Source organism: Salmo trutta, chromosome 9, assembly GCF_901001165.1.
Source record: "Salmo trutta chromosome 9, fSalTru1.1, whole genome shotgun sequence".
NCBI lineage: Eukaryota > Metazoa > Chordata > Actinopteri > Salmoniformes > Salmonidae > Salmo > Salmo trutta.
The window spans coordinates 6,981,542-7,008,808 of record NC_042965.1 but is presented as its reverse complement, the minus strand read 5'-3'; the positions used below and the strand labels follow the sequence as shown (position 1 = coordinate 7,008,808).

Here is a 27,267-nt window from a genome sequence, read left to right as displayed (position 1 = left end):
CAGATGACATTCATATTCTGACTATCTCTGACACTCACTTAGATAATACTGTTGTGACGTGACTTGCATTAATGTGATGACTGTTATTTATCGAATCAACTAACTATGTTGAATTGTTACTCAACTAAATTAATCATGTAAAAATTACCTTCCTAGGAATATGGGGCACCACGGAAGAAGTTGTTTAACGAGTTACCATCTCCTGAAATAAGCTCAAGCTATATAAGATATATTGATAACAGTCATTTATTAATCATTACCTTATATCAGTCTCATTCTGAACATCACAGACTTCTTGAATACATAAGAACCCCAGCCTTTCCTGATATTCAGTTCTACAGAAATGTATTGCATTATTTATTTACTAACTAACTAAATAATAACACAAAATACACACTTACATGAGACAAATGTCCCTAGTGGACTGACAAGATACATCATAGTGTGTATGATGGCCCCGGAGAGGATGGCTGCCGTTTTATTGGCTCTTAACAAACTGTGCAATTTTGTTTGTTTTTTCGCGCTTTTCATAACTTATTTTGTATATAGTTTTGCTGCTTCCGTCTCTTATGACCAAATAGAGCTTCTGGACATCAGAAAAGCAATTACTCACTTTTAATTGGACGAAGAATTTTTCTTTAATGAGTTGGACAAGAGGGATTTACTCCAGACACCCAAACAGGCCCTCAACCCCTTCATTTGCAGGAGAAAGAGACTGAGATTGCGTGGAAGGAGATCGGGGTGTCTTGTGAGGATCAGGCGACGAGTGGCTAATCTGAAGACCACACTATCTACCGGGAGAGTTTTCATGTCTATTTTTCTTAGCTGTCTACATACCACCACAGACCGATGCTGGCACTAAAACCACACTCAATGAGCTGTATACCACCATAAACAAACAGGGAAACACTCATCCAGAGGCGGCCCTCCAAGTGGCCAATGACTTTAATGCAGGGAAACTTAAATCAGTTTTACCTAATTTCTTTCCGCATGTTAAATATGCAACCAGAGGGAAAAACAACTCTAGACCACCTTTACTCCATACACAGAGACACGTAAAAGCTCTCCCTGGCCCTCCATTTGGCAAATCTGACCATTATTCTATCCTCCTGATTCCTGCTTACAAGCAAAAATTAAAGCAGTGAATCGGTCAATAGAAAAGTTGTCAGATGACGCAGATGCTAAACTACAGGAATGTTTTGCTCGGACAGATTGGAATATGTTCTGGGATTCTTCCAATGGCACTGAGGAGTACATCACATCAGTCACTGGCTTTATCAATAAGTGCATCGAGGATGTCGTCCCCACAGTGACTGTACGTACATACTCCAACCAGAAACCATGGATTACAGGCAACATTCGCACTGAGCTAAAGGGTAGAGCTGCCGCTTTCAAGGAGCAGGTCTCTAACCCGGAAGCTTATAAGAAATCCCGCTCTGCCCTCCAAAAAACCATTTAACAGGCAAAGCGTCAGTACAGGACTAAGATCTTATCGTAATACACCGGCTCTGACTCTCATTGGATATGGCAGGCCTTGCAAACTATTACAGACCACAAAGGGAAGCACAGCCGAGAGCTGCCCAGTGACATGAGTGTACCAGACGAGCTAAATAACTTATATGCTCGTGTGGAGGCAAGTAACACTGAAACATGCATGAGAGCATCAGCTCTTCTAGTCGACTGTATGATCATGCTCTCCAAAGCTGATGTGAGTAAGACCTTTAAACAGGTCAACATTCACAAGGCCGCAGGGCCAGACGGATTAACAGGACATGTACTCCGAGCATGCGCTGACTAATTGGAAAGTGTCTTCACTGACATTTTCAACCTCTCCCTGTCTGAGTCTGTAACACCAACAAGTTTCAAGCAGATCACCATAGTCCCTATGCCCAAGAACACTAAGGTAGCCTACCTAAATGCCTTCTGACCCGTAGCACTCATGTCTGTAGCAATGAAACGCTTTGAAAGGCTGGTCATGGCTCACAACAACAACATTATCCCAGAAACACTACACCAACTCCAATTTGCATATCGCTCCAACAGATCCACAGATGATGCAATCTCTATTGCACTCCAAACTGCCCTTTCACACCTAGACAAAAGGTGTTGTTCATTGTTTACAGCTCAGCGTTCAACACCATAGTGCCCTCAAAGCTCATCACTAAGCTAAGGAACCTGGAACTAAACACCTCCCTCTGCAACTGGATCCTGGACTTCCTGATGGGCCGCCCCCTGGTGGTAAGGGTAGGTAACAACACGTCTGCCACGCTGAACCTCAACACAGGGGCCCTCAGAGGTGCGTGCTCAGTCCCCTCCTGTACTCCCTATTCACGCATGACTGCATGGCCAGGCACGACTCCAACACCATCATTACGTTTGCTGATGTCACAACAGTGGTAGGCCTGATCACTGACAATGATGAGTCAGCCTATAGGAAGGAGGTCAGAGACCTGACCGTGTGGTGCAAGGACAACAACCTCTCCCTCAACATGATCAATGACAAAGGAGATGATTGTGGACTACAGGAAAAGGAGGACCAAGCACGCCCCAATTCTCATCGACGGGGCTGTGGTGGAGCAGGTTGAGAGCTTCAAGTTCCTTGGCATCCATGGGTCCTCAGATCCTCAAAAGGTTTTACAGCTGCACCAACGAGAGCATCCTGACGGGTTGCATCACTGCCTGGCATTGCAACTGCTCGGCCTTGAACCGCAAGACACTACAGAGGGTTGTGAGTACGGCCCAATACATCACCAGGGCCAACCTTTCTGCCATCCAGGCGGTGACAGAGGCGATGTCAGATCAAGGCCCTAAAAATTGTCAAAGACTCCAGCCAAGCTAGTCATAAACTGTTCCCTCTGCTACCGCACAGCAAGTGGTACCGTAGCGCCAAGTCTAGGTCCAAGAGGCTTTTAAACAGCCTTTTCTACCCCCAAGCCATAAGACTGCTGAACATCTAATCAAATGGCTATCCAGACTATTTGCATTCCCCCCCATGCTGCTGCTACTCTCTGTTATTATCTATGCATAGTCACTTAACGCTACCTACATGTACATATTACCTCAATTACCTCGACTAACCGTTGGCCCCACACATTGACTCTGTACCGGTACCCCTTGTATATTGCTTCGCTATTGTTATTTGTTATTTTACTGATGCTCTTTAAATATTTGTTACTTTTATTCCTTATTTTTGGAGGTATTGTTGGTTAAGGGCTTGTAGGTAAGCATGTCACAGTAAGGTCTACACCTGTTGTATTCGGCGCATGTGACCAATACAATTTTATTTTATTTGATATGACGGCTTATTACACATAAGCAGAGGGAGGGGTAGATAAAGTGAGGAGAGACAAAGAGAGTCGAACTTATTGTACATTTGCTCACGAACCACCGCCTGTTTGGGTAAGGAATGTAATGTATTTACGTGTTGATGTCTTTGTCCGTCGTCTCTCTGAAACCAATCGATCCTTCTATGGGAAGGGCTCGATGGTTGTAAGGCTCTGGTTGTCCACCAGAGGTCACAATGTCCTTCTTAGTTGTTCTGGCTTGGATGTTTCTTCAGATGCTTCTTCAGATGCACCAATGATTGTCTGTGATGGGATCTTCTCCATCCTTTCTCAGGTAGACAGTCAACGTTCTAGACCACTTAACATTTACAGCTTTAGACTGTCAATGTTTTGGTGTAGTGAGCTTATCTTCTTCCCCTCGTGTCAAGTTTCTGAGTTTCCAACCATTTGTAACGTTCAGCTCAAGATTCACGTCTGCTGGTCTGGTTGGTGAGGTTCCACATTTCAATCATTTCACACATGTAGCAAACGTGCCACACTTTCTGTTCTGAATATGTTAACAAAAATTGTTTAATCCTTCTTCATATTGTAATAACATCATATTAGATGGAAGCTTAACATACACAGTGTGAAAACTCTTCAAGTTACAGTATTTTCATTTTACAGTTTTTAATGACATCACTAGATAATAAACAATATGAAATTATTATTCTTTATGGTGGACCATTCCTAACATTCCTATTGTAGACATATTGTTCCAATATTCACTTTTTGGACCTTAAGAGTTTTTGGCCGGCAAAATGTCTCTGTAACAAAGATATTCCAGTCATGATACTACAGACGAAATGGAGTCGTCTGCTGCATACAATTTACAATTGGCATCAGGTGTCATAAAACCGGCCCAGCCCCCATCTCCTCTCCTGTGGGAGAGAGGGGGGTCTGGCTATCTGTCAGCCATTTGCTAAGCTGATCTGAGGCCTTAGATCCTCAACCAGGAGAGTCATGACAATACCTTTGATGATACAGTGGTAGCAATACATGATTATAACTTGTACCGAAAATACAAAATTGCCTATGGGGGCTGTGTTGCGGCCTATATTCAGAACCACATTCCTGTTAAGCTTAGAGAGGATCTCATGTTAAATACTGTTGAAGTAATATGGCTACAGGTTCATCTGCCTCACCTAAATCCCATTCTTGTGGGAAGCTGCTATAGACCACCAAGTGCTAACCTGCTGGGGCCAGGGGGCAGTATTGAGAATTTTGAAAAAAATATGTGCCCATTTTTAACTGCCTTCTACACCAACTCAGAAGCTAGGATATGCATATTATTCATATCATAGACGCTTCAAACAACTTTATAAAGACTGTTGACATCTAGTGGAAGCCATAGGAAGTGCAAAATGAATCCTTTGTCACTGTGTGTTTTATTGGCAATGACTTGAAAATAGTACAGCCACAAAATGTTCATTTCCTGCTTGTATTTTTTCTCAGGTTTTTGCCTGCCATATGAGTTCTGTTATACTTAGAGACACCATTCAAACAGTTTTAGAAACTTCAGAGTGTTTTCTAGGTTTTCAGAGTGTTTAATTAGGTTTTCTATCCAAACCTAATTATATGCATATTCTAGTTACTGTGTAGGAGTAGTTACCAGATTAAATCGGGTATGTTTTTTATCCGGCCGTGCAAATACTGCCCCCTATACCCAACAGGCATATTTCTGCAGCATTAGTAAAGATGTAATCAATACATGTTGATTATTTAATGTGCTGTTTGTAACTACTAGGTTAACTTCTCTAGGGTAGTGGGACGAAATCATCCCACACTATTCAACAGCCAGTGAAAAATCAGAGCGCCAGATTTAAAACCACAAAATGTCATAATTCAAAGTTCTCAAACATAGGACTATTTTACACCATTTTATAGATACACTTCTCCTGAATCGAACCACGTTGTCCGATTTCCAAAAGGCTTTACAGCGAAAGCAAAACATTAAATTATGTTAGGAGAGTACATAGACACAATAGCCACACCACCATTTTCCGACCAACCACATGCATCACAAATAACCAAAACACAGCTAAATGAAGCACTAACCTTTGACAATCTTCATAAGATGACACTCCTAGGACATCATGTTACACAATACATGCATTCATTTGTTCGAGAAAATTCATATTTATATATAAAAACAGCATTTTACATCGGCGCGTGATGTTCAGAAAATATTTTCCCTCAAATGCTTCCGGTGAATATGCGCTACAATTTACAAAATTACTATTCAAAAACATTGGTAAAATATAATATTGTCATTCAAAGAATTATAGATTAACATCTCCTGAATGCAACCGCATTGCCAGATTTAAAAATAACTTTACTGGGAAATCACACTTTGCAATAAACGAGGTGCTATGCTCAGAAAAATAGGCTAGGCGATACAGGTTAGCGCCATCTTGGAACCATCTAAAATCAAATATACTATTGTAAATATTCCCTTACCTTTGATTATCTTCATCAGAAGGCACTTCCAGGAATCCCAGGTCCACAACAAATGTAGTTTTGTTCGAAAAAGTTAATAATTTATGTCCCAATAGCTCCTTCTTGTTAGCACGTTCCGAAGGCTACTCATAATGTACTGAAGCGCGCGGGACTTGTCGTCACGAATGTGTAAAGAAATATATATTTACGTTCGTTCAAACATGTCAAACGTTGTATAACATAAATCTTTAGGGCCTTTTTCAATCAGAGCTTCAATAATATTCAAGGCGGACGATTGCATTGTCTTACTAAACGTTTCGGAACGAAAGGGTACCCACGGGCGCCCGCGTCATAGTAGTAATGGCCCTCCCCCTATGACCAACTTTCCAGGCCTCTCATTCGGTCAGTTTTTACCGGAGAAGACTCAAACCACTTTGTAAAGACTGTTGACATCTAGTGGAAGCCTTAGGAAGTGCTAAATGAATCCTAACTCACGGTGTGTTTCATAGGCAAAGTGTTGAAGGTGATTCCACAAATCAGATTTCCACTTCCTGCATGGAATCTTCTCAGGATTTGGCCTGCCATATGAGTTATGTTGTACTCACAGACACCATTCAAACAGTTTTAGAAACTTTAGAGTGTTTTCTATCAAAATCTACTAATGCACATTTTACGGGGAAAGCATAAAGTTAGGTTATGTTAGGAGAGTACATTGACAATAGCTGTGTGTAGTGTATTGTCGATTCAAAGACAGGCGTCACCAAAACCATAAAATCAGCTAAAATTATGCACTAACCTTTTACAATCTCCATCAGATGACACTCCTAGGACATTATGTTAGACAATGCATGCATTTTTAGTTCTATCAAGTTCATATTTATATCTAAAAACAGCGTTTTACTATGGCGTTGATGTTCAGGAAATCGTTTTTCCTCCAATACCGGCAGTCAAGTCATGACAACAAAATAATTAATTAATATTAGAAAACATTGGTAAAATATTATATTGTCATTCAAAGAATTATAGATTTACATCTCTTGAACGCAATGGACTTGCCAGATTTAAAATTAACCTTACTGGGAAATCACACTTTGCAATAATTTGAGCACTGCGCCAGAAAAATACGCATTGCGATACAGACTAACCGCCATGTTGGAGAGATCTAAAATCAAAAATACTATGTAAATAATCCATTACCTTTGATTCTCTTCATCAGATGTCACTTCCAAAGAATCCCAGGTCCATAACGAATGTAGTTTTGTTCAAAAAAGCTCATCATTTATGTCCAAAAACCTCCGTGTTGTAGCACATGATCTAAGCCAGCCGGACTTCACTTCACTTCAAGAACGGAAAAAATATATTTACGTTCGTTCAAACATGTCAAACGTTGTATCGCATAAATCATTAGGGCCTTTTTTAACCAGAAAATGAATAAAATTCAAGGCGGACCATTGGGTTCTCTTTTAAAACGTTTCGGAATGAGAGTACCCACCATCAACTCGGGAGCCAGGTGTCTAATGGGCCATCACGTTCCAAGGCTCTTCTTCACTCAGATCTCACTGTAGAAGACTCAAAACACTTTGTAAAGGCTGGGGACATCTTGTGGAAGCAATAGGAAGTGCCAAAATATTCCTCAGCCCCTTTGTTTTTCAATGGTAAAGGCTTAAAGTCAATTCAACACATCAGGTATCCACTTCCTGTCAGAATCTGTCTCAGGGTTTTGCCTGCCAAATGAGTTCTGTTATACTCACAGACACCATTCAAACAGTTTTTGAAACTTTAGGGTGTTTTCTATCCATATATAATAAGTATATGCATATTGTAGTTACTGGGTAGGATTAGTAACCAGATTAAATCGGGTAAATTTTTTTATCCAGCCGTGAAAATACTGCCCCCTATACCCTAACAGGTTAAGAATTTTCTTAGTACCTCTGTTTTTTTGCTAGGGTTTTTATCTATTCGGTGCTGGCTAGCACCCCTTCTATTCCCATGGGGGGAGTGTACAACTTGATTTGGTTCCGGTGGACCCACTTTAATGTGGCGTTTTGTCGACCTTTGCTGATTTTGATCTGGTAAGCTACAGGTGATAGCTTCACCACAATCTCGTGTGGCCCCGTCCAGTGGGGCAGGAACTTTGTTGCGACGCCCGCGGGTTTGGTGTATATGTAGTACCACACCTTATCTCCGACCTCGAACACCTGGTGTGAGGCTTTTTTGTCGTAATAGGTCTTGTCACCTTCTGCACTTCTTTCCAATTGTCCTTGAGCGTACGCAAAGGTAGTCTGGAGATGGTTCCGCAAGTCGGTCACGTATTGGTGAGCCGTGTAGGCGGTGGCTGCGGCGACATCTCCCGGTTGGTACAGGAGATGCAGTGGAAGGGTCATTTGCCGGCCCGTCATCATCTCAAAGGGTGTCATTGCCGTAGACCTATTGCGTGTGGCTCTGATTGCCATCAGTACCAATGGGAGTTTGAGGTCCCAATCTTTGTGGTTGGCTGCCACATATTTCCTCAAGATTCTGACAATTGATTGGTTGCTCCTTTCTACCCCCCCCGAGCTCCTAGGGTGGTACGCAATGTGGAGTTTAGCTTTGACTCCCAGGAGCTTCCACAGTTCGGTCATTACAGCTGCCGAAAAGTGGGTTCCTCTGTCGCTGTCCACGGTTTCTCCTGGCAGACCGAAACGACTGAAAACGTGGTTTAGCAAAAGAACGGCAGTGGTTTCCGCTGTGTCATTGGTCGCAGCAGGCATTCCACCCACTTTGTGAATGCGCAAGTCACTGTGAGGAGGTACTTGTTGCCTCTGGCAGACCTGGCAACTGGGCCGACCCAGTCGATCTGGATCGAGCTCCAGGGGTAAGACACCCTTGCGTTGCAGGGGTGCTCTGTGAAGTGGCTTGGTGGGTTGAAACTGGCAGCAAACTAGACACCCCCTCACGTATCGTGCCACGTCTTGTTCCATGTGAGGCCAGTGGGCCACCTGTCGCAATGTTTCACATGTAGCCTTGACCCCCCTATGGCCTCCACATGGCTCGTCGTGGGCATGAGCTATCATTATCCCCTCTGTGTTTTAGGAACCACCCACCTTCAAACGGTGTCGGTTTCTGAAACATACACCAATAGGTCATCTACAAGTGTGAGGTGCTGTTTAGTTGCGTACAGCGAACGCAAGTCGTGTGAACCTGCCAAAGCCAGTTCGGACACTGGGTGGTTGACAGGATCCGACAGGAATGCCATCAAAGTGGCGAGGGACTCATCTTGGTGTTGCATTGCTACCAGGTCGCCATTCATGAATGAATGCGTTAGCAACACATTATGTTTGTGCGACGACGTTTTCCGTGGTGCTACATGGCTACGCGTTACCGCAGACACCATAGCTTCCTCAGTGGGTTTTTCGTCTCGAGCAGCAAACACCCAAGGGGTGCCGTGAATTGCACCAGATTTCGCCATGCTGTCAGCATGGTCGTTGCCAAGTTTGTCACGACCAGGTGATTTGGAGTGTCCCTTGACTTTCTTCCAATACACCTGTATGTCGTGTTTGGTGATGAGATCATCACAAGCTAGAATGAGCTCTTTGTTTTTCACCTCTTTACCACTTGAAGTAGTCATGTGCTTTTGTTTCCAAAACGGCAAGTGGCAAAAGAAGGTGAGTCTCACGTAGTTAGAGTCGGTGCAGATCGCCAGTTCTGCCAATTCGTGTTTTACTGCTGTTTGCAGGGTGATCAGCACGCCAGCCACTTCTGCAAACTGGCTGGTCTTGTTGCCAAGCTGAAATTGAAGTGGTTTGCACGGAATGTCGTTGTGCCATACCAATCCCACCCCAGCTTGCAAGTGGTCTAGATGGCGGTAAGAACAGCCATCTACAAATGCCATCGGCATGTCGAGACACACGTTCTCTTCGAAATAGTGATGGTTCGAAGGCAATGGCGGAGCGATGTCACGCGGGGGTGGTCCGGAGTCGGTTTCATCGTCACCACAGTGTTGACACACCGCCAAAGCACTGCCCCAAGGCAGGTTCTTTGCTTTTGCGTAGTTGATTACTACATCATGGCTCTGCAGCGTCATGAGCCAAGCCGCTATCCTGCTGTTGTGTACAGCACCCTCACGGATTCGTTGGCTTTTCAGAAAAGTCACAGGCTGGTGACATGTTTCTATGATCACCTTTTGTCCGCCGACATAACTGGTGAAGTGTTTGATCGCCCAGACTGTCGACAGCAGCGCTTTTTCGCAGTCTGAGTATTTGTGTTCGGCGGGGTTGAGTGTTTGCTCGCGTAAGCAACCACACGTTTGTCTTGGTCGTATTTTTGGTACAACCCAGCACTAAGGCAGTGCTCTGAGAAACCGACTTCCAAAAAGAATGTCTTGTCTTTGTTGGGGTATACCAGGCAGGGTGCCTCGCAAAGCAGGTTTTTCAAGGAAGCCACCGCTTCGTTGTGAGTGACATCACAAACGAATGGGGTGTCTTTCTGAAGAAGGTGAGTCAACGGTTTTGACAAGTCGGCGTAGTTTTCGATGAATTGACGGGAGTAATTACATACTCCCAAGAAGCTGCGCACCTCGTGAAGGTTTGTAGGTGTTTTGATGTTGCGGACTGCTTGGATTCGGTTAGACTGTGGCAGGATGCCCTCGGCACCCACCAGAAGCCCAACGTAGTTTACCTTGGTCCTGCACCATTGTCCTTTCATGATGGCCAACTTAGCCCCTGCAGTCCCGAGTTGGGTGAGAACGTGGTCCATTTCATTGAGGTGATGTGACCAAGTCTCACTTCTCATGAGAACGTCGTCCACGTAAATTATCGTCCCCCTAGAGGCTGCGTCTGGCATCGCCTTGTGCAGGAAGATGTTGAACTCTGAGGGGGAGTTCGCATACCCGAATGGGCAACGATTGAACGTGAAGAGCTTGTTCGAGAAAGAGAAAGCCAACTTGTGTTGGTCACGCAGGTCGACTGTCATGGTCCAGAAACCATTTGCCACGTCGACGGTGGAGAAGTACTTGGCGTTTGCCACCTTTGGCAACTCTTGGTCGAGCTGTGTCATTGGCCAACGAGACAACGGAACCAGTTTGTTGAGTTGTCTATAGTCAATGGTAAGACGCCATTTACCCGTTGGTTTCAGAACGGGCCACACGGGAGCGCTGTACGTACAGTTACATTCCCTGATTATCCGTTTAGCTAATAAGGAATCGATAATCTCTTGTACTGCTGCGTATGCTGCGAGCGGGATTTTGTATTGTCTAACGAACGTAGGAGTTGCTCCGGGTGGCGTAGGAATACGCACCACATGGATACCCGTAACCCCGCAATCCAGCGAGTCTGTCGACCAGATCTCACTGTGTTTGTTAAACAATTCTCTCAACTGATGGCGTTCAGTGTCATTGACAAGAGCATCAGCCTCCGACAGTAGTTGTATTACCTGTGCATGGAAACCAGGATATGGTTCGGCGACATTGTACAGGTCTTCATCGGGTGGTGACGGCATGTCACTTTTGGAAGAGTCATCGGGGTTGTTACCTCGCAAGAGTGTACTTCACATGCAGGAGGAGACGCAATATCATCCTCCGTGACGATGGAGTATATTAACAGGTTGCTGTCAGGATCGACATCCAGCCGGAATGCCAATGTGTCGTCCAGTGGCAATACAGGAGTTAGTGCTATTGCTTTTGACTGACAAGTAAACAGCGTACCTCCCTCGCCATCTAGGTCTAGGGAGGACGGAAGAGGCCCAATCACAGGAACAACTAGTTCAAAATCATGGAAGGCGTAATCGATCAATGTTCCTAGCTGAGTGTGCCGAGGAATGGAAATATCCGCTTGAGTCAGATTTTGTACCAGGAGGTAAGTGGATCTAGCGGTTAGTTCCAACAGTGGGTTGCCATTGATAGTTAGCCCCAAGTCGAATAGTTTTGGGGAGGGTTGGAAGAACGCAGTGGTGCCTTCCATCCGGTATCCGGGCGCCAGGTTCAGTCTTACAGAAACCTCTGTGGTTCTTGCCGGTATCAACATGGCGGACTCAGTTATCGTCTTGCAAGCTTCAGGAATAGTCTGCCCGGAAGCCATTCGCACCGGGTCGAAAGACAAGGCATGTTTGTTTGGCTGCGCCAAAGACCAAAGAACTTGGTGTAGGGTATCAAGTTTAACACCCAATCTTACCAAAATGTCCGCTCCCACATAGACTGTATGTGGGAGGTCCGCGACAACCAGTAGGTAGTGGAATAATTCCTTGGTTCCAATGCGGATCGATAGCGCACACACCCCTATTGCGGTGAGTGTTGTCTGGGGAGTCGTTCCCAGTGGAAATCTAAACGTTTTCGGCACAAGGGGATGGCAGTTAGCCGTTTTCGAAATTTCGTTGAACATTTCCAAACTGATTGCGGATTTTTCTGACCAGGTGGCCAGCCTGGTATCCTCAGCCATAGTGCCGTTTAGGCACACGCCCCCTATCAGAGGAGGGCGGTAAGTGTCGGCTGGTGAATCACCCAAGCCGCACAAGAAAACCACATGTTCGGTTAAGTTCCGAGTCGAACTCACATTGTCCTTTGCCACAAATGGCGGGCTCATGGCCAAGTTCACAGGGTTTGCGTCAGATGCTGACGTCGGACCCATGTCGTTGCACAATGTATGGCAGGTAGCCTTGAAAGAATGCGGCGAAGTCAACGGAGTTGGCATAGGTATTTGTGACCAGATTTGATTGGTTTTCCAATCCATTAGTGGTACCAAACGGTCAATTAAATCACTCCCAATCAGCATTCGTTCGATTTCGATGCTAGTCACATACATGGGGTGTATCAGTGACACGCTTTCGAAGTTGAGTTTAAGTAGGAGACGTTTGGTTAGGGGCGAGGTAGCTTGAGTGAAACCTCGAAGATTCGTATCGCAATGTTCCGTTTTCAACCAACGTTTTGTTGGGTCCACTGCCCTTTTTAGTTCATCCAGCAAGGTTTCGGATATGAGGGAAATTGTTGAACCCGAATCTATCAGAGCGTGACAGGTCACACAGTCCTCCAGGACTGTTCTAAGGTATGGCCTGTTCGTGTTGGTTTTTCTCGTCATATCCCCAACAAAATGGAGTGGGTTGGGAGAACGGAGCGGTTTGTAATCTGCGTCGATTACCAAGACAGATAAGTCACCTACGTGACCCAGTGGGTCCTCTGTCGGAATGGTAGAGGAATCATCTGTTGCAAAGCTGCTTATCTCGTGCATCTCCACCTCCGTGTCCAAGTCTGTAGACAAAACCTGCGGGCTTGTGTCTAGAACGGGCGGTACCTGGACAGGGATTTGAGTGGGGTCGGGGGTAATGGAAATGTTTGCGTCCTCTTGAATTGCATGAATTTCGGCGGACTCGGTTTCCAACGATTTTACGCCTAGTCATGAGGATTTATCCTTGTCCTCTTTCTCAAATTTCTTACGATGCAGTACATCTTTTATCAGAGCTTCTATATCATTTCGGTTAGCGTTTAAATCATTGTTGAACACTTTGTTGCCCTTGTTACGCTTGTTACCCTTGTGTCCTGACCCTTTGTGAGAGTTAGGCGGAGGGGCATGTCGGCTAGGTTGATCTCTACGGGACCTGTTAGATTGGGGACGTTCATCGTAGCTATTGTTACGGTGGTGGTTGTCGGGGTGGTGGTTACTTGGTAGCCACCCCCTTTGATCGTCCTCTTTTACAGCATATGTCCCTGATGCAGCCCCTTCTAATTCGAGTGATGGTTCCCGCCTAAGCTCAAAAGTCGAGGTGTCCGGGCTCTTAGCCCGGCTTGCTTTTGATGCTTCAAAAGCGGTGCTTGCCAGCTCTCGGAGCGTCGAGATTGGCAACCCGACGTGGGCAGTAGGGCCCAAGTAGTTAATGAAGTTGGGAGACATGTTTGACAGAAAAAGTTGTTTGAACGGTAATAGGTCTTCCATTCCTGTTTCAGTGAGCATGCCAAAGTAAGCTGAACGAAGCCGGTGATAGTAGGCTTGTGGGTGTTCATTTCGAGCTTGTCTGATATTGTTAGCCAACGAACTATCGTGTTTGCGAGTCGCAGAACCACTGAATTCTATTTTCAAAACCGTGGCAAGTTTAGCATCGTCGTTTTGCACGTGTTGCTCTTGTAGACGGATGAACCTTGTCACGTGTCTGTTGGACGTTCGCTTCAAAAGATAGAGCCTGTCTGCATTCGTAGCGTTTGGGTAGCCATCCAAGGCGTCCTCTATGTCTGCTAAGAATGTCTCAGTGTCGTTTGGCTTTCCCGGAACGGGGTCGAAGAGGCGGAAGTTTTTGACGATTTTGTCAAGGCGATCCCCGCCAAGTGCGCGGGGAGCATCTGCACTCTCCCGTGGAGAATTGTGGGCCGAGAGGCCAAGAGGAAAAGTCAAGCTGTGGTTGTGTTGGCGAGGAGGCCCCAATTCACTGTGGGCCGAATGGCCAAGAGAAAGAGGCTGAAATCTCCTGTCATCTACATTCCCTCGTTCTCTTAGCACCGGATGTGAGCTAGGTTGCTTGGTTTGGTTGTCCCGCGATAGCGCGTGACTGTTCTGGAGTTCCTCCAGATGATACCTAAGGGTGGTGTTATGCTGCATCGCAGAGTCCACCTGGGAGTTGAGGGTGTTTATTTTCGACACGTAGGTGTCGCCCTTTTTTTGCTCGGCCTCATACTTATCTGTCATGGTTTGCAGGGAGAGGTCGCGAGTGTGGAGTGAGAGATCCAGTGATGCGATGTCCTCCTTTTGTTTAGAGGTCACATTTTCCAACTTTCTCACCTGGTCTTTCTCATCCTTCATTAAATCAGCGACTTCAATGAGTTCTGCTGTTTTGTCCTCCAACTTGGTCATTGTGTTCATTAACTGATCGTCTTTGGTCTGCAGCTTTTGGAATAGAGCATTATTGCTTTGAGTGGTTTCATTCACAAACGTTTGTAGGTCATCAATTTGCTCGCCCCGTTTTCTAGCTAGCTCGTCCGATTCATCTAGTTTCGCGTGGACTTCATCGTATTTAGTTTTGGCTAAACCGAGTTGTTCTTTTAGAATACAGACTTGGTCAAGAGTTTGTTCGCGTTCTTTGTTATAAGTGTTAGACAGATCTTCCAATTTATCTGTTCTCACACACAGTTCCTCAGCTAGCAGTAGCTTATCTTTTTCGGCTTTCGATGCCAGCTCCCTGGTTCTCTCCACCTGTACCTTGAACTCCCCAGCTTCCTGCTCGTGCCTCTGCTGGGCACTGAGGTACTGGTGCACTGTCCATCTCTGCTGGTGGGCATAGTTGAGGGCTAAACTGGAGAGAACCTTCACAAGGCCTCCGCCTGATGGTGTATTTTGAAGAGCGTCTGTCGCAATGTCTGCATTTTTCTCGCTTATGGCATTGAAATCTAACATTTTCAGCCCCTCGGCATAGTTAGGATTTGCATCGTTGCTGAGGTCCGCGATCAATCTTTCCGTGGGTGAAGGTCCACTGATTAGAGGGGAAATGGGTGGAAACCCATCTGATGGATTGCTCATTATTATGATTGTCAGTTATTTCAATTTACGTAATGTTTTTTTTTTTTTTTTTTTTAGTTGGAGGCTGCAAACACGATTTAACTCAGTTTGTAAACGTCAATGAATCATCAAGACTGGGTCAGTAATGTGAGTTGGTTATTACTGAACTTGCCAAAACAGGTTTAATTGATTAAATCGATTTTAATGCTAAATCTAACCTGTATCGGCTATTTGGGAATTTTAATTTTAATTCACCTGAAAGAGTTGCTATCTCTAAGTTAACGTTGAAAAGTTTAACTATTTCTCATTGGTTAGTACACATTAGTTTGCGTATTATTCCAATAACCAACCTGGACGGTAGTGTAGCAATTTAATGTATATTAAATTGAACGAGACAATGATATCCAATCAGTTGAGACTGGTTAGATATCGTACAGCATAACCTGAATTATTTAAAAATAATTACTGGTGATTCTTCACCACCGGAGGTCACTGTTAACACAAGCTAAAATCGACAGGGTACCAGTGAAAATAGAATTTTACAATACTGTTAAAAAGTCTACCTAAACACCATTAAGCTGGTAAATGGCTTTAATCTATTAATCAATTTGAATGATTAGTCAACCCCGTATAGGCTAAAGGAATTAGCTTTAATTAACCTGAAATAGTTGCTATATCTAAGTTAACGTGGAACAGTTTAACCATGTCTCATTGGTTATGGCACATTCGTGTGTGTATTATTCCCGTAACCAACCATAGTGTACCAACCATAACCAGGTAGTGTAGCAATTTAATGTATATTAAATTGAACGAGACAATGATATCCAATCAGTTGAGACTGGTTGGATATCGTACAGCGTAACCTGACTTATTTCACGAAAAATGACTGGCGTTTCTTCGCCAGAGGTTACGGATAGCCCAAGCTGAGATCACACAGGATTCCCGTCTAACGCGGGAATTCACTATGAACAAATAGGAAAACAAAAATGGCTGCTCCACTTTGTTAGCTTAGCATCTGGCTACTCTAATTTCCGTAATGGCTGGCTCATATGTCCTCTGCTCTAGGAATTACTTATGACCGAGTCAGATCACTCCTGAAAGCGATCGACAGAAATAACACTACGTTAGGCCCAACTAGTATTATTTCTCAGAATGCCTGCATCGGCTGGTACATATGCCCTAGCTCGTAGCATTCGGTAGACCCCCCTTCACACTGGCTTTGGTCAGATATACAACAGGGGTCGTTCTCTCCCGACCAGTATCTGGGTGAAATGGAACGACACACACACTTCTCTCCCGCACTAGTCCTGCCTATAGCTATTAATGGAATGTATATATATTGCTACACAATTGATATGGAATAACACAACAGTGCGGCCTAGTCCTATCTTAGATTCCTCACAGGGGGCGCCATATGTCGTGACGTTGTATTAGTTAATGTGACAACTGTTGCTCATCGAATGATTAACGGTTTATAATTGCGTGATTAAATGAATTAAGCAATGAATCAAGCAATTATTAACTCATTAACCTGGGGCACCATGGGAACATTGTTTTGATTGAGTTTCTATTTCCCAAATTAACTCAAAAGATATCAGAATATCGATTACAACAGTCGCTAAATTAATCAATTTCCTCTACAGTCTCATAATCTGAACGTCGTATAATCCGGGAATCTGCACGGACCCGGGCTTTACCACTGAATTTACCACACCAATCTTAGTTGATTATTTATTTACTAGCAAGCTAAAATGATGATAAAAATACACATACACAAAACACAGTCTAGCTATTGATTAGGACTTAGTATAACGGGCCAACACACTATGGCGCTTGTTACCCAAAATGGGGATTTTAAAGAGAGAGAAATAAAGGAAGTACACGAGAGAAATATACATTTGTCAGCCATGCTTATTTAGCCTTGCCCCGAACTGCCGCTCTTATGGGTCAGAATATAATGATGTAATTACATGTTGGAGGTCTCAGGTGGGAAGCTCCGGGTGGGTCGTTTAGGCTTCTAAATGACGCACTTCTCCGGCGCAACTCTCTGGTTGTCCTCACGATGTCAGTGTCCTTCTTGGCTAAATGGTCTGATCCCTCACCCTTGATCTGAAAGGGGTCTTCTGAGGACAGACAGCTCTGTAGCTCAGAGCTCACAGCTTCGGCCCGAATGGTGTTGATACCACGATTCAATGGAGAGTGGAGGCTGGGTGGTTCGGCTTGAATTCACCCGCTTAGACACAGCTACTCGTCCGTAGCTCGTGTAGAAAAAGATTTCTTTGTCTTCAACCTTGTGTTTCGTTTTGGGGTTCGTCAACTTTGTTAGACCTTAGCTGCAGCTTGGGGTCAATTAGTCTCCAATGTTAATTCTTCACTCTCCTGTCTTATACCCTCGGGTCAGAAGTGGGTGTAACCGCCTTTAGGGCAATTTTCTGGGCGGACCAAGTAAAAGGGGGCAAGGCTTAGATTCTACTAAAAATCCAATTTTAGACACTAACTTCACATTTCATCTTTACCAAAACATTCTGTTTGATTTGGATATTTTCTACACAACGTACAATGTATAAACATCAGGCATATACTGGGAAAACTCTTAAAGGTACAATGTTTTCATAATAACGTAATCTCTTAACCTTTAAAAACAATACAAAAGTTACATGCATTTTAATATTCCACCTCTCGTCATGACCACCATTGTGGCTGACGGAAACCATTTTTCCAAAGTCCCTTTATTGCATGTTTAATGTTCTGATGCCAGTTCTCCATTGTTAGGACAAAGGAATTTCTCTGTGGCCTAAGTTTTATTATGGGCGTGAGGTGGTGGTCTCCTGTACCCTGACCTGATCAGGACAGTCATGACAGGTGTGTGTACCAGCCCTGATCCTTCATCCCTTCCAGATCCATGAAGGGAACACACCCATGCAGCACAGGGGCCAGGTTCTTCCCACCGAACCTTGATAACATCTGTGCTGGGGGTGAACACGGCCACTTCACCTCCAAATGCATAGCCAACCTGCTGTACATTTCTACGAATGATGCGTTTGATACTAGGTTTTCCCCTGCTACTTCTGAAACGTGAGGAGCTGGCTGTCCCAGAACTAAGTCCTCTTCATTACCCGAGAAACCCCAGGAGCCTTCCAGAGACACCAAGTCGTCATCCAAACTTGTGCCCTGTATGTAACCAGCCGACTCACAATTCCACTGTTGGCATGCAAGTTCCACCTGTTCCAACCACAGGCCCAAGTCTTTCTCCACTTCCTGCACATGGGTTCCAGCTGAGGTACCAGGATCCGGGAAAGGTAAGTCGCCATCGGTAACTCCCAGCTCCCTCAAGAATGCTATATGTATTTCCAGAGAGTTTGGCCACAATATGTGGCAATGTGCACATTGGCTGGTTGTAGCGAGGGCCGCCTGTGAGTGTTTCAAGCCCAGACAAACTGGACATAAATCATGAGTATCTTTCGGAGAAATACTATAACTGCATGACTGGGGGCATGATCTCGACCCTGAACCCAGCCTAGTCACCGTTGTTTCGGATGCTTTCTTAGCCATCTTACTGATGGTGCTAGAAAATGTAAGAATAACTAGTTGTTCGTGATCAGGAAACTTATGAGAAGAAATACAAACTTCAACACACAACGTCCAGTGGGTGAGCACGCTCTACCACCATGGTACAGTTTAGTTGTTGCAACTTAAGACAGTCTCATTTTCCAATTGTTTATTTTAGTAGGGTGGATCATTCCTGTTCACACCGAGGTGAAGAGCAGAATGATTGAAGGAATAAATTTGAGCCTAACGCTTATAACCTATGGAAGGTGGGGCTTCCAGCAAGGCACGGATTTTATTGTCAGTCGTGATTGTAAATCCTTCAACCAAAGATGAGGGAGTGTGACTCCTCATAATATGTTGTACCAAAGTTGACATACTGAAAAAGAACCACAGAGTTTTTGTACAAGTTGTGTAGAAAAGGTTTTCACTGTGTGTTCAGCAGACTCAGTAGTAGGTAGCCACTTGAACTGACTGGATCTTCAGCTCACTGAAGTTAGACTTCCTCCCAACAGAGAAATCTGCTCTCTGAGGATATGGTATCATCATCATGGCGCCGACAGAGATAGTCACCTCGCTTCAAGTTGTTAGGAAACAATGCAGTATTTTTATTTTTTACGCATAATTTCTTACATTGTTAACCCAGCAAATCTTAATTCTTATTACATCCGGGAAGGACTATTGGATATAAGAGCGACGTCAACTTACCAGCATTACGACCAGGAATACGACTTTCCCGAAAAGATCCTCTGTTGGGACCACCACCTAGGACAATGAACCTAACCCCAGAAGCCGACCCAAAACAACGGCGCCTGGTCAGGCTCCGTAGACGTGCACATCGCCCACCACTCTCGAGTATAGTACTTGCCAATGTACAGTCTCTTGACAAAAAAGTAGATGAAATTCGAGCAAGGTTTGCCTTCCAGAGAGACATCAGAGATTGTAACATTCTCTGTTTCACGGAAACATGGCTCTCTTGGGAAATGTTGTCGAATCGGTTCAGCCATGGGCTTCTCCATGCATTGCGCCGACAGAGATAAACTCCTCTCTGGGAAGAGGAAGGGCGGGGGTGTATGCTTCATGATTAACGACTCATGGTGTAATCATAACAACATACAGGTACTCAAGTCCTTCTGCTCACCTGACCTAGAATTCCTTACAATCAAATTCCGGCCATATTATCTCCCAAAGGAATTCTCGTCAATTACGGTCACAGCTGTGTACATTGCCCCTCAAGCAGACACCAAGACGGCCCTCAAGGAACTTCACTGGACTCTATGTAAACTAAAAAACATATATCCTGAGGCTGCATTTATTGTAGCTGCGGATTTTAGCAAAGCAAATTTGAGAACAAGGATACCTAAATTCGATCAGCATATTGATTGCACTACGCACATGTAATACACTCAATCACTGCTACTCTAACTTCCGCTATGCATACAAAGCCCTCCTCCACCCTCCCTTCAGCAAATCCAACCATAATGCCATGTTTCTCCTACCGTCTTATAGGCAGAAACTCAAACAGGATGTACCAGTGACTAGAACCATTCAACGCTGGTCTGACCATTCAGAATCCACACTTCAAGATTGTTTTGTTCACGCGGACCGTGGTATGTTCCGGTCAGCCTCAGATAACATCAATCTATATGCTGACTCGGTGAGTGAGTTTATAAAGAAGTGCATTGGAGATGTTGTACCTACTGTGACTACTAAAAGCTACCCTAACCAGAAACCGTGGCTTGATTGCGGCACTCGCGCATAGCATGGAAAGAGGTCTGGGAATATGACTGAAGTTATTGTGTAGTTATTGTAGTTATTCCCTCCGCAAGACAAGAAAAACAAGCGAAATGCCGGTACAGGGACAAAGTGGAGTCGCAAATCAACAGCTCTGACACAAGACGTATGTGGCAGGGTCTATAGGAAATCACGGACTACAAAAAGAAAACCAGCCACGTCACGGACACCAACGTCACGCTTCCAGACAAACTAAGCACCTTCTTTGCCCGCTTTGAGGATAATACAGTGCCATGGTCACGGCCCAGTAACAAGGACTGCACCCCCCCTCCTTCTCCGTGGCCAATGTGAGTAAAACATTTCAACGTGTTAACTCTCGCAAGGCTGCTGGCCCAGACGGCATCCCTAGCCACATCCTCAGAGCATGCGCAGACCAGCTGGCTGGTATGTTTACAGACATATTCAATCTCTCCCTATCCCAGTCTGCTGTCCTCACATGCTTCAAGATAGCCACCCAAGAAGGTAAAGATAACTGAACTAAATGACTAACACCCCGTAGCACTCACTTCTGTCATCATGAATTGCTTTGAGAGACTAGTCAAGGATCATATCACCTCCACCTTACCGGCCAACCTAGACCCACTTCAGTTTGCATACCGCCCCAACAGGACGATGCAATCGCCATCAAACTGCACACTGCCCTATCCCATCTGGACATGAGAAATACCTATGTAAGAATGCTGTTCATTGACTACAGCTCAGCATTCAACACCATAGTACCCTCCAAGGTCATCATCAAGCTGGAGGACCTGGGTCTCAAACCTGCCCTGTGCAATTGGGTCCTGGACTTTCTGACGGTCCACCCCCAGGTGGTGAAAGTTGGAAACAACATCTCCACAACTTTCAGACTCATTTATGTGCTGCTGTGCGTTTTGTTGCCAACCTTACTTTGCTACCTGACAACTTTACGGTTTTTACTTTTTAATTACCGTTTATATTTTAGTTTTCCCTTACTCAACTTTTTTTCATTCAACTTTTTCACTCCGGATGTTTTATCTGGACATGGTTCGTCAGGATTTCCAACAGCCGAAGCTAAGTAGTAACATTAACATGATGCCTTCTAATTGCAGTCGCTGTACTCATAATATACAGGAGAACGATCACCTTACGGCGAGAATAGCTGTGCTGCAAGCCCAGCTTCAGACGCAATCGTTAGGCAAGGGTAATTTCAGTGTAGGGAAGAATTTGTAGATAATTGGCCCTTTTTCTGGGACTCACCCATAAACAGGTCCAAGCCTGGCCTGTTGAGGAGTGATGGACTCCATCCTAGCTGGAGGGGTGCTCTCATCTTATCTAAGAACATAGACAGGGCTCTAACTCATTCACAAATGTGTAAAACAATGTCAATACCTCAAAGTCCTTGAGAATAGTGCAGGCTGTTAGCCAGACTGCCAGCTTAGTGGAGTCTGCCACTAGCACAGTTAGTGTAGTCAGCTCAGCCATCCCCATTGAGACCGTGTCTGTGCCTCAACCTAGGTTGGGTAAAACTAAACATGGCGGTGTTTGCCTTAGCAATCTCACTAGAATAAAGACCTCCTCCATTCAAAAATCAGTTAACCACCTAACTGAGGAACTCAATTTAACCTTGCGCAATACCCTAGATGCAGTTGCACCCCTAAAAACTAAAAATATTTGTCATAAGAAACTAGCTCCCTGGTATACAGAAAATACCCGAGCTCTGAAGCAAGCTTCCAGAAAATTGGAACTGAAATGGCGCCACACCAAACTGGAAGTCTTCCGACTAGCTTGGAAAGACAGTACCGTGCAGTTTCAAAGATCCCTCGATTGAGGAAAATAAGAACAATCCGAAATGTCTATATCTATTGACCAAAAAAATGTAGAATGTTGTTATACCACATTCCATGTTCAGTGAATATGAATTGAGAAAATCAAAAGCTATATAAAATGATAACATTGAACAATATGATTATGAAAGATAAATGATCACTGAAAATGTAATTGGTTTCACAGAACTTTAATAAAGTATGGTTTGTATCATGCAGTCGATTATGAAGATGAGAGGTGAAACACCAGCTGGGAGTGTCATTTCAAACAGTTCCTCTGATTATGTCACTCCGTGCAGTGCAAAAATAACTTTTTTTTCTCTTCCATTAATTCAGAGCTTGATTAAAACCACAGAGTTTTTGTACAGGGTGTGAGGATGAGTTCTCACTGTGGGTTCCCAGACCAATAGCAGGCACAGTAGTAGGTGGCAGAATGGGACACTTTAACTGACTGGATTTTCAGATCACATCTGTTATTTCTCACGGATGAGAAATCATCTTTTTGAGGATGGTTGTAAGATGCATCGACAGCGCAGTTATCCTTTCGGATGTCGAGAATCAAGGTAAAAGGTTCGCCCTCTTTCTTCTGGTACCAGAAGACATACGTTCCACACTGATCATTGTATTTGCAGCTGAAGGAGACAACCTCTCCTTTTTTCCTAGTCCATGAAATCTCCTGGTCCAATTTCTGCCCTGCCACTGACACTGCAATGACAAAATGACAACATCAACACACTGAGACAAAAATACATTAGCAAAACTTAAAAGCAATTACGTGTCCACTGTATTTGCATCAATCATAGACTTAAATTCTGACAGAAACTATTTCCTTCTAGTCATTTCCAGTTGCTCCTTGACCAGGTTGAATTGTAGGGAAAAAACTACTGTAAGTGATGGACAGACACTTACTTAAATATAGTGAGTAAAGAATGACAACAGAGCCTAAAGACATTTCTATGATGATTATGATGTGTCCTCTATTGAACCTGAAGATACTTGTATTCAGTTGGAGCAGAGATAAAGATATGAGTGAAACACCATCACTTGGGCCTTGTGGTTTCTAACGGCTCCTCCAATCTGATGTCACTTGCTGCGGTCGTTGACAAGGGCTACAGTATGTTCCAATTATATTATCTACTTATCTCTCCTTCCTCCTAAAGTGTGCACTTGTTCACTTCCCTTCACTGATTTGAAAGAAACATGGTGGAAATGGCACTAGCCCATGCCTCCACCTATCTAATGCTTGTGGGAAGTAATAAACACTTCGGGACACTATCGGGATACTATCGGGACACACCCATTCACTGTCTAAAAAATAAAGATTTATCAATACTACTCAGCTAAGTGATTAATTATTGATGTATCCTTGTTCAAGGTCCTCCTATCAAAAAAATACTTTTGATGTAGACCTCGATGTACCAATCCCAGATTACTCCTTTAATACTGACATTGCTCCCTTGTTTCTTTCTCCACAAGATGGTGTTAAAACATATGCCTTTGAATCATGTTGAGAAATCAAGTTAAATAGTGAAATGGTTCACATAACAAACTAAAGGCTATATCTTTTCAGTCTTATAAATGGGGACCATTGATTTTGACTCAACAATCTGCTATCACTGATGTTCTGTTACTATTAATTTATAGCATTTTCATATACCAGTTAAGGTTTATACTGCCCTACAAAGGCAAAATGCATTAACTACCCCAACTGTGAAACTGAAAAAAAATGCCTTTAAAGTTTTATTTGATAGCCAGCCAAATATGTTGAAGGTAGATAAGTGATAATGCAGGGATGTATCATCAAATTATGAAGTAATTTTTATGCATATCAACCATGACCACGGATTTAACCTCCTATGACCCCTAAAACGCAGACACTGCAGTCTGCCTTTGCATGACCTTAAACAACTATACGGGTAATACAAAGTGCAGTATCTACAATCTAAATGTTTTTCATCAAACTTTTTTGTTGTTTTTCTGTTTGATGGAAACAGATTGAGAGTTCTAACTATATTCTATATTTAATGATTTTATGTAGTTATGTTTTGAATGTTATATTGTACTTACCTAGAAGCATTGTTTCACCATAAGATAAGAACTATTTCATGACATGTTTATAAATGTTTATACATAAAACAAATGTTTGACTTTGTGAGTATCTACAATATGAATGTGTTTATCCAACTTTCTTGTGGTTTTTCTATTTGACTTTGTATGGTCATTTATTTGGCTTAGGGATCATAGATAAAATCATGCTTGATATGGTCATGCTTGATATACATAAAAAAGTACTTCATCATAAGATAATACATCAGTGCATTATCATTTACCTACCTACAGCATATTTGGCTGGACAGCAAATACATTTTCAAGCCATGTTTCTCTGTTTCACTGTTTGCGTACTTACTGCTCTATGCCTTTGTATGGCAGAGCAGGTAACTGTAGTTAAAATGTGAAACAAAGCCAAAGTGCAGTAACTTCAACAAAAAAATCATTGGATTTTGTAGTTACTGCAAATGTTACACTTCATTTTCTATGAAACAGAACATAATTGAACAAGGACACTTAGTCAGAATATAAAACAGATACTACAAAGCCTGATTTCATTCTTAACAATTTTTTTAACCAAATTGTAGTTACTGCATTTTGCTTTCGTAGAGCAGAATAGTTCACCAACGTTATAAGGAATGATGTGGTGCTCTGAGCAAAGAATTACACACCTATGTCAAATATCCGTCTTTGACATTAACAAGGCTAATACAAATATTAGCACACTGCTCTGCTTTGTGAACTAGCATCAGAGGTTGAATTGTAGAATGTCAGAACATGTTTACACAACAATCAATAATTCTAAGATGTTGGAAAAATATACCAAGACAGTCATGTTGGAGAATAGATTAGGTTGCCTACTTTACTGGAAATGTATATCTGTCAAACATCATAAATGCCACAACCATTGTCCATTTTAGCAAGTGTTCATGTGTGACAAAAACATCCTGCTGCATGTATCTAACAGACTGTCAATACTGTAGCCGACAAAGTTAATCAGATTGAATCACAGCCTTATTGTTTTATATTGAAAACCCAATAAAGAGATTCTCTTAATTTTTCAATAGAGTAAATTAATAAGGTTCACCATTCAAGGCACCAGGTTATTTTTCAAGGTGGTTTTATTCTTCTTGGTATTTCATTTTTTTGGATGAAAGTGAAAATTATAGAATTTTATATATATATAAAATTCTATAATTTTCACTTATATATATATATATATATATATATGTATGTGTGTGTTAGTTTTGGTTTTCCATTAGATTTAAATAAAATGTAGCCTAACATTTGCACTATTTTGTTAAAGGGCCTTCTATGGTAAGTGTAGAGAAAAAAAGTATCTTAAGACATTTCGGTAACACTTTACATCACAGAATGGGTACTAAAATAACAATAACGTGGAAACGTACTTAGCATCTACTGTATTTGCTACTTCTCTTGATAACCCTATTACTTTCCTGGTAAAATAAATTCAAAACTCCAACCCTGATTTAATTTATTTTGATTGTTTCAAGGTAAAAGTACACATAAACAGAAGCATGAAGAAGTTGTTTTGCCACAGACCTACAATTCTACATATTCAAGAACAATAAGCTACCACTATGGAATCGTCTTGTCTGAGGATCGCTGATCACTCTCATATTCTCGAATTTGATGGCAAGACCCGAATAGCGGCACATAGCATTGCGGTTATGGGCCAGTAACAGAAATGTCACTGATTCGAATCCCTGAGCTGACTAGAAGAAACGTATGTGGGATGTGCCCTTGAGCACTAGATAAGAGAGTCTGCTTAATGACTAAAATTTGGAAATTGACCCAGAAAAAATTAAACATCCAACAGCTTTGAATAACCAACAACTTATCACACTATCTGTGCATGCAGGTTATGCAGCTATATTTTGTTTCCAGTAACTACTGTTTCACCTTTCATTGGAAAAAACAACAACAAAGAAAGATAGTAACCACATTTTCCCACCACTATTGAGTCTAAGCTCAACACCTGCGTCGGAACTTGCAGATTCAAGCCAACAGGTTGAAAATAGAGAATAGGGGATGTTATGATTTTAAGTTCCGCTTCTGAAGTGATTCAATAAAATACAATTTTCACAAAAAACAATTGATGATCTTATAGTAAGGGCGGGGGGGTTAAGTATAATTTATTTTCAATTATGGTGACAGTTTGCTCATATAAAACAGCACGGTTGTAACTTTTCTTTCACAAAGGCAGTGATTATTAAACCCATTCCCGTTTGAAAGGATATGGTTATTTTGAGAAATTTGCTACTACATAGGCTGTGTTAAGCAGTACCTAAGTAAAAATACTTTAAAGTACTACTTAAGTCAGTTTTGGGGGTATCTGTACTTCACTTTACTATTTATATTTTTTACATCTTTTGCTTTTACTTCACTACATTCCTAAAGAAAATAATGTACTTTTTATTCCATACATTTTCCCTGACACCCAAAAGTTAATTTTGAATGCTTAGCAGGACAGGAAAATTGTCTAATTCACACACTTATAAAGAGAACATCGCTGGTCATCCCAGCTTTTAAAATAGGCACATTCCTCTCTTTACTTATTCCATGCAACTCTTCCCCGGGTTCTTGGTGTACAAGATATGTGTTGTGTCAATATACCTGCTAATGAATGGTTAATTAACAACTAAGCGGCCCCCATAAAACATTTCTGAATTCACTTTTTCTGGGCGGATGTCACATTTTTAAAATTGTATTTAATATTACAATAATTCATAGATTAACAACAAACAATGATGTTCTGACTCCATCTCTATGCTTAAATCACATCAGGATAAAAATGTTGAGGTAAAAAAAAAGGTTTTGGGGGTGTAATTCCCCTTTAACTGCAAGAGAGGAAAGTGTCTG

The 27,267-nt window shown here is 42.8% G+C and overlaps 1 protein-coding gene across 1 annotated transcript in view; it reads right to left on the bottom strand.

Moving 5' to 3' along the window:
- LOC115199772 (immunoglobulin lambda-1 light chain-like) overlaps window positions 1–23,409 on the bottom strand; it is a 29,635-nt gene extending 6,226 nt beyond the window's left edge. Inside the window, exons 1-2 of the mRNA XM_029762189.1 lie at window positions 23,245–23,409; window positions 22,734–23,040 (exon numbers count right to left, since the gene is read on the bottom strand). Of these exons, the coding sequence (XP_029618049.1) occupies window positions 22,734–23,040; window positions 23,245–23,287 (350 nt within the window). The 5' untranslated portion in view covers window positions 23,288–23,409. The remainder of the gene's footprint in view (window positions 1–22,733; window positions 23,041–23,244) is intronic.
- Between the last annotated feature and the right edge of the window lie 3,858 nt (window positions 23,410–27,267).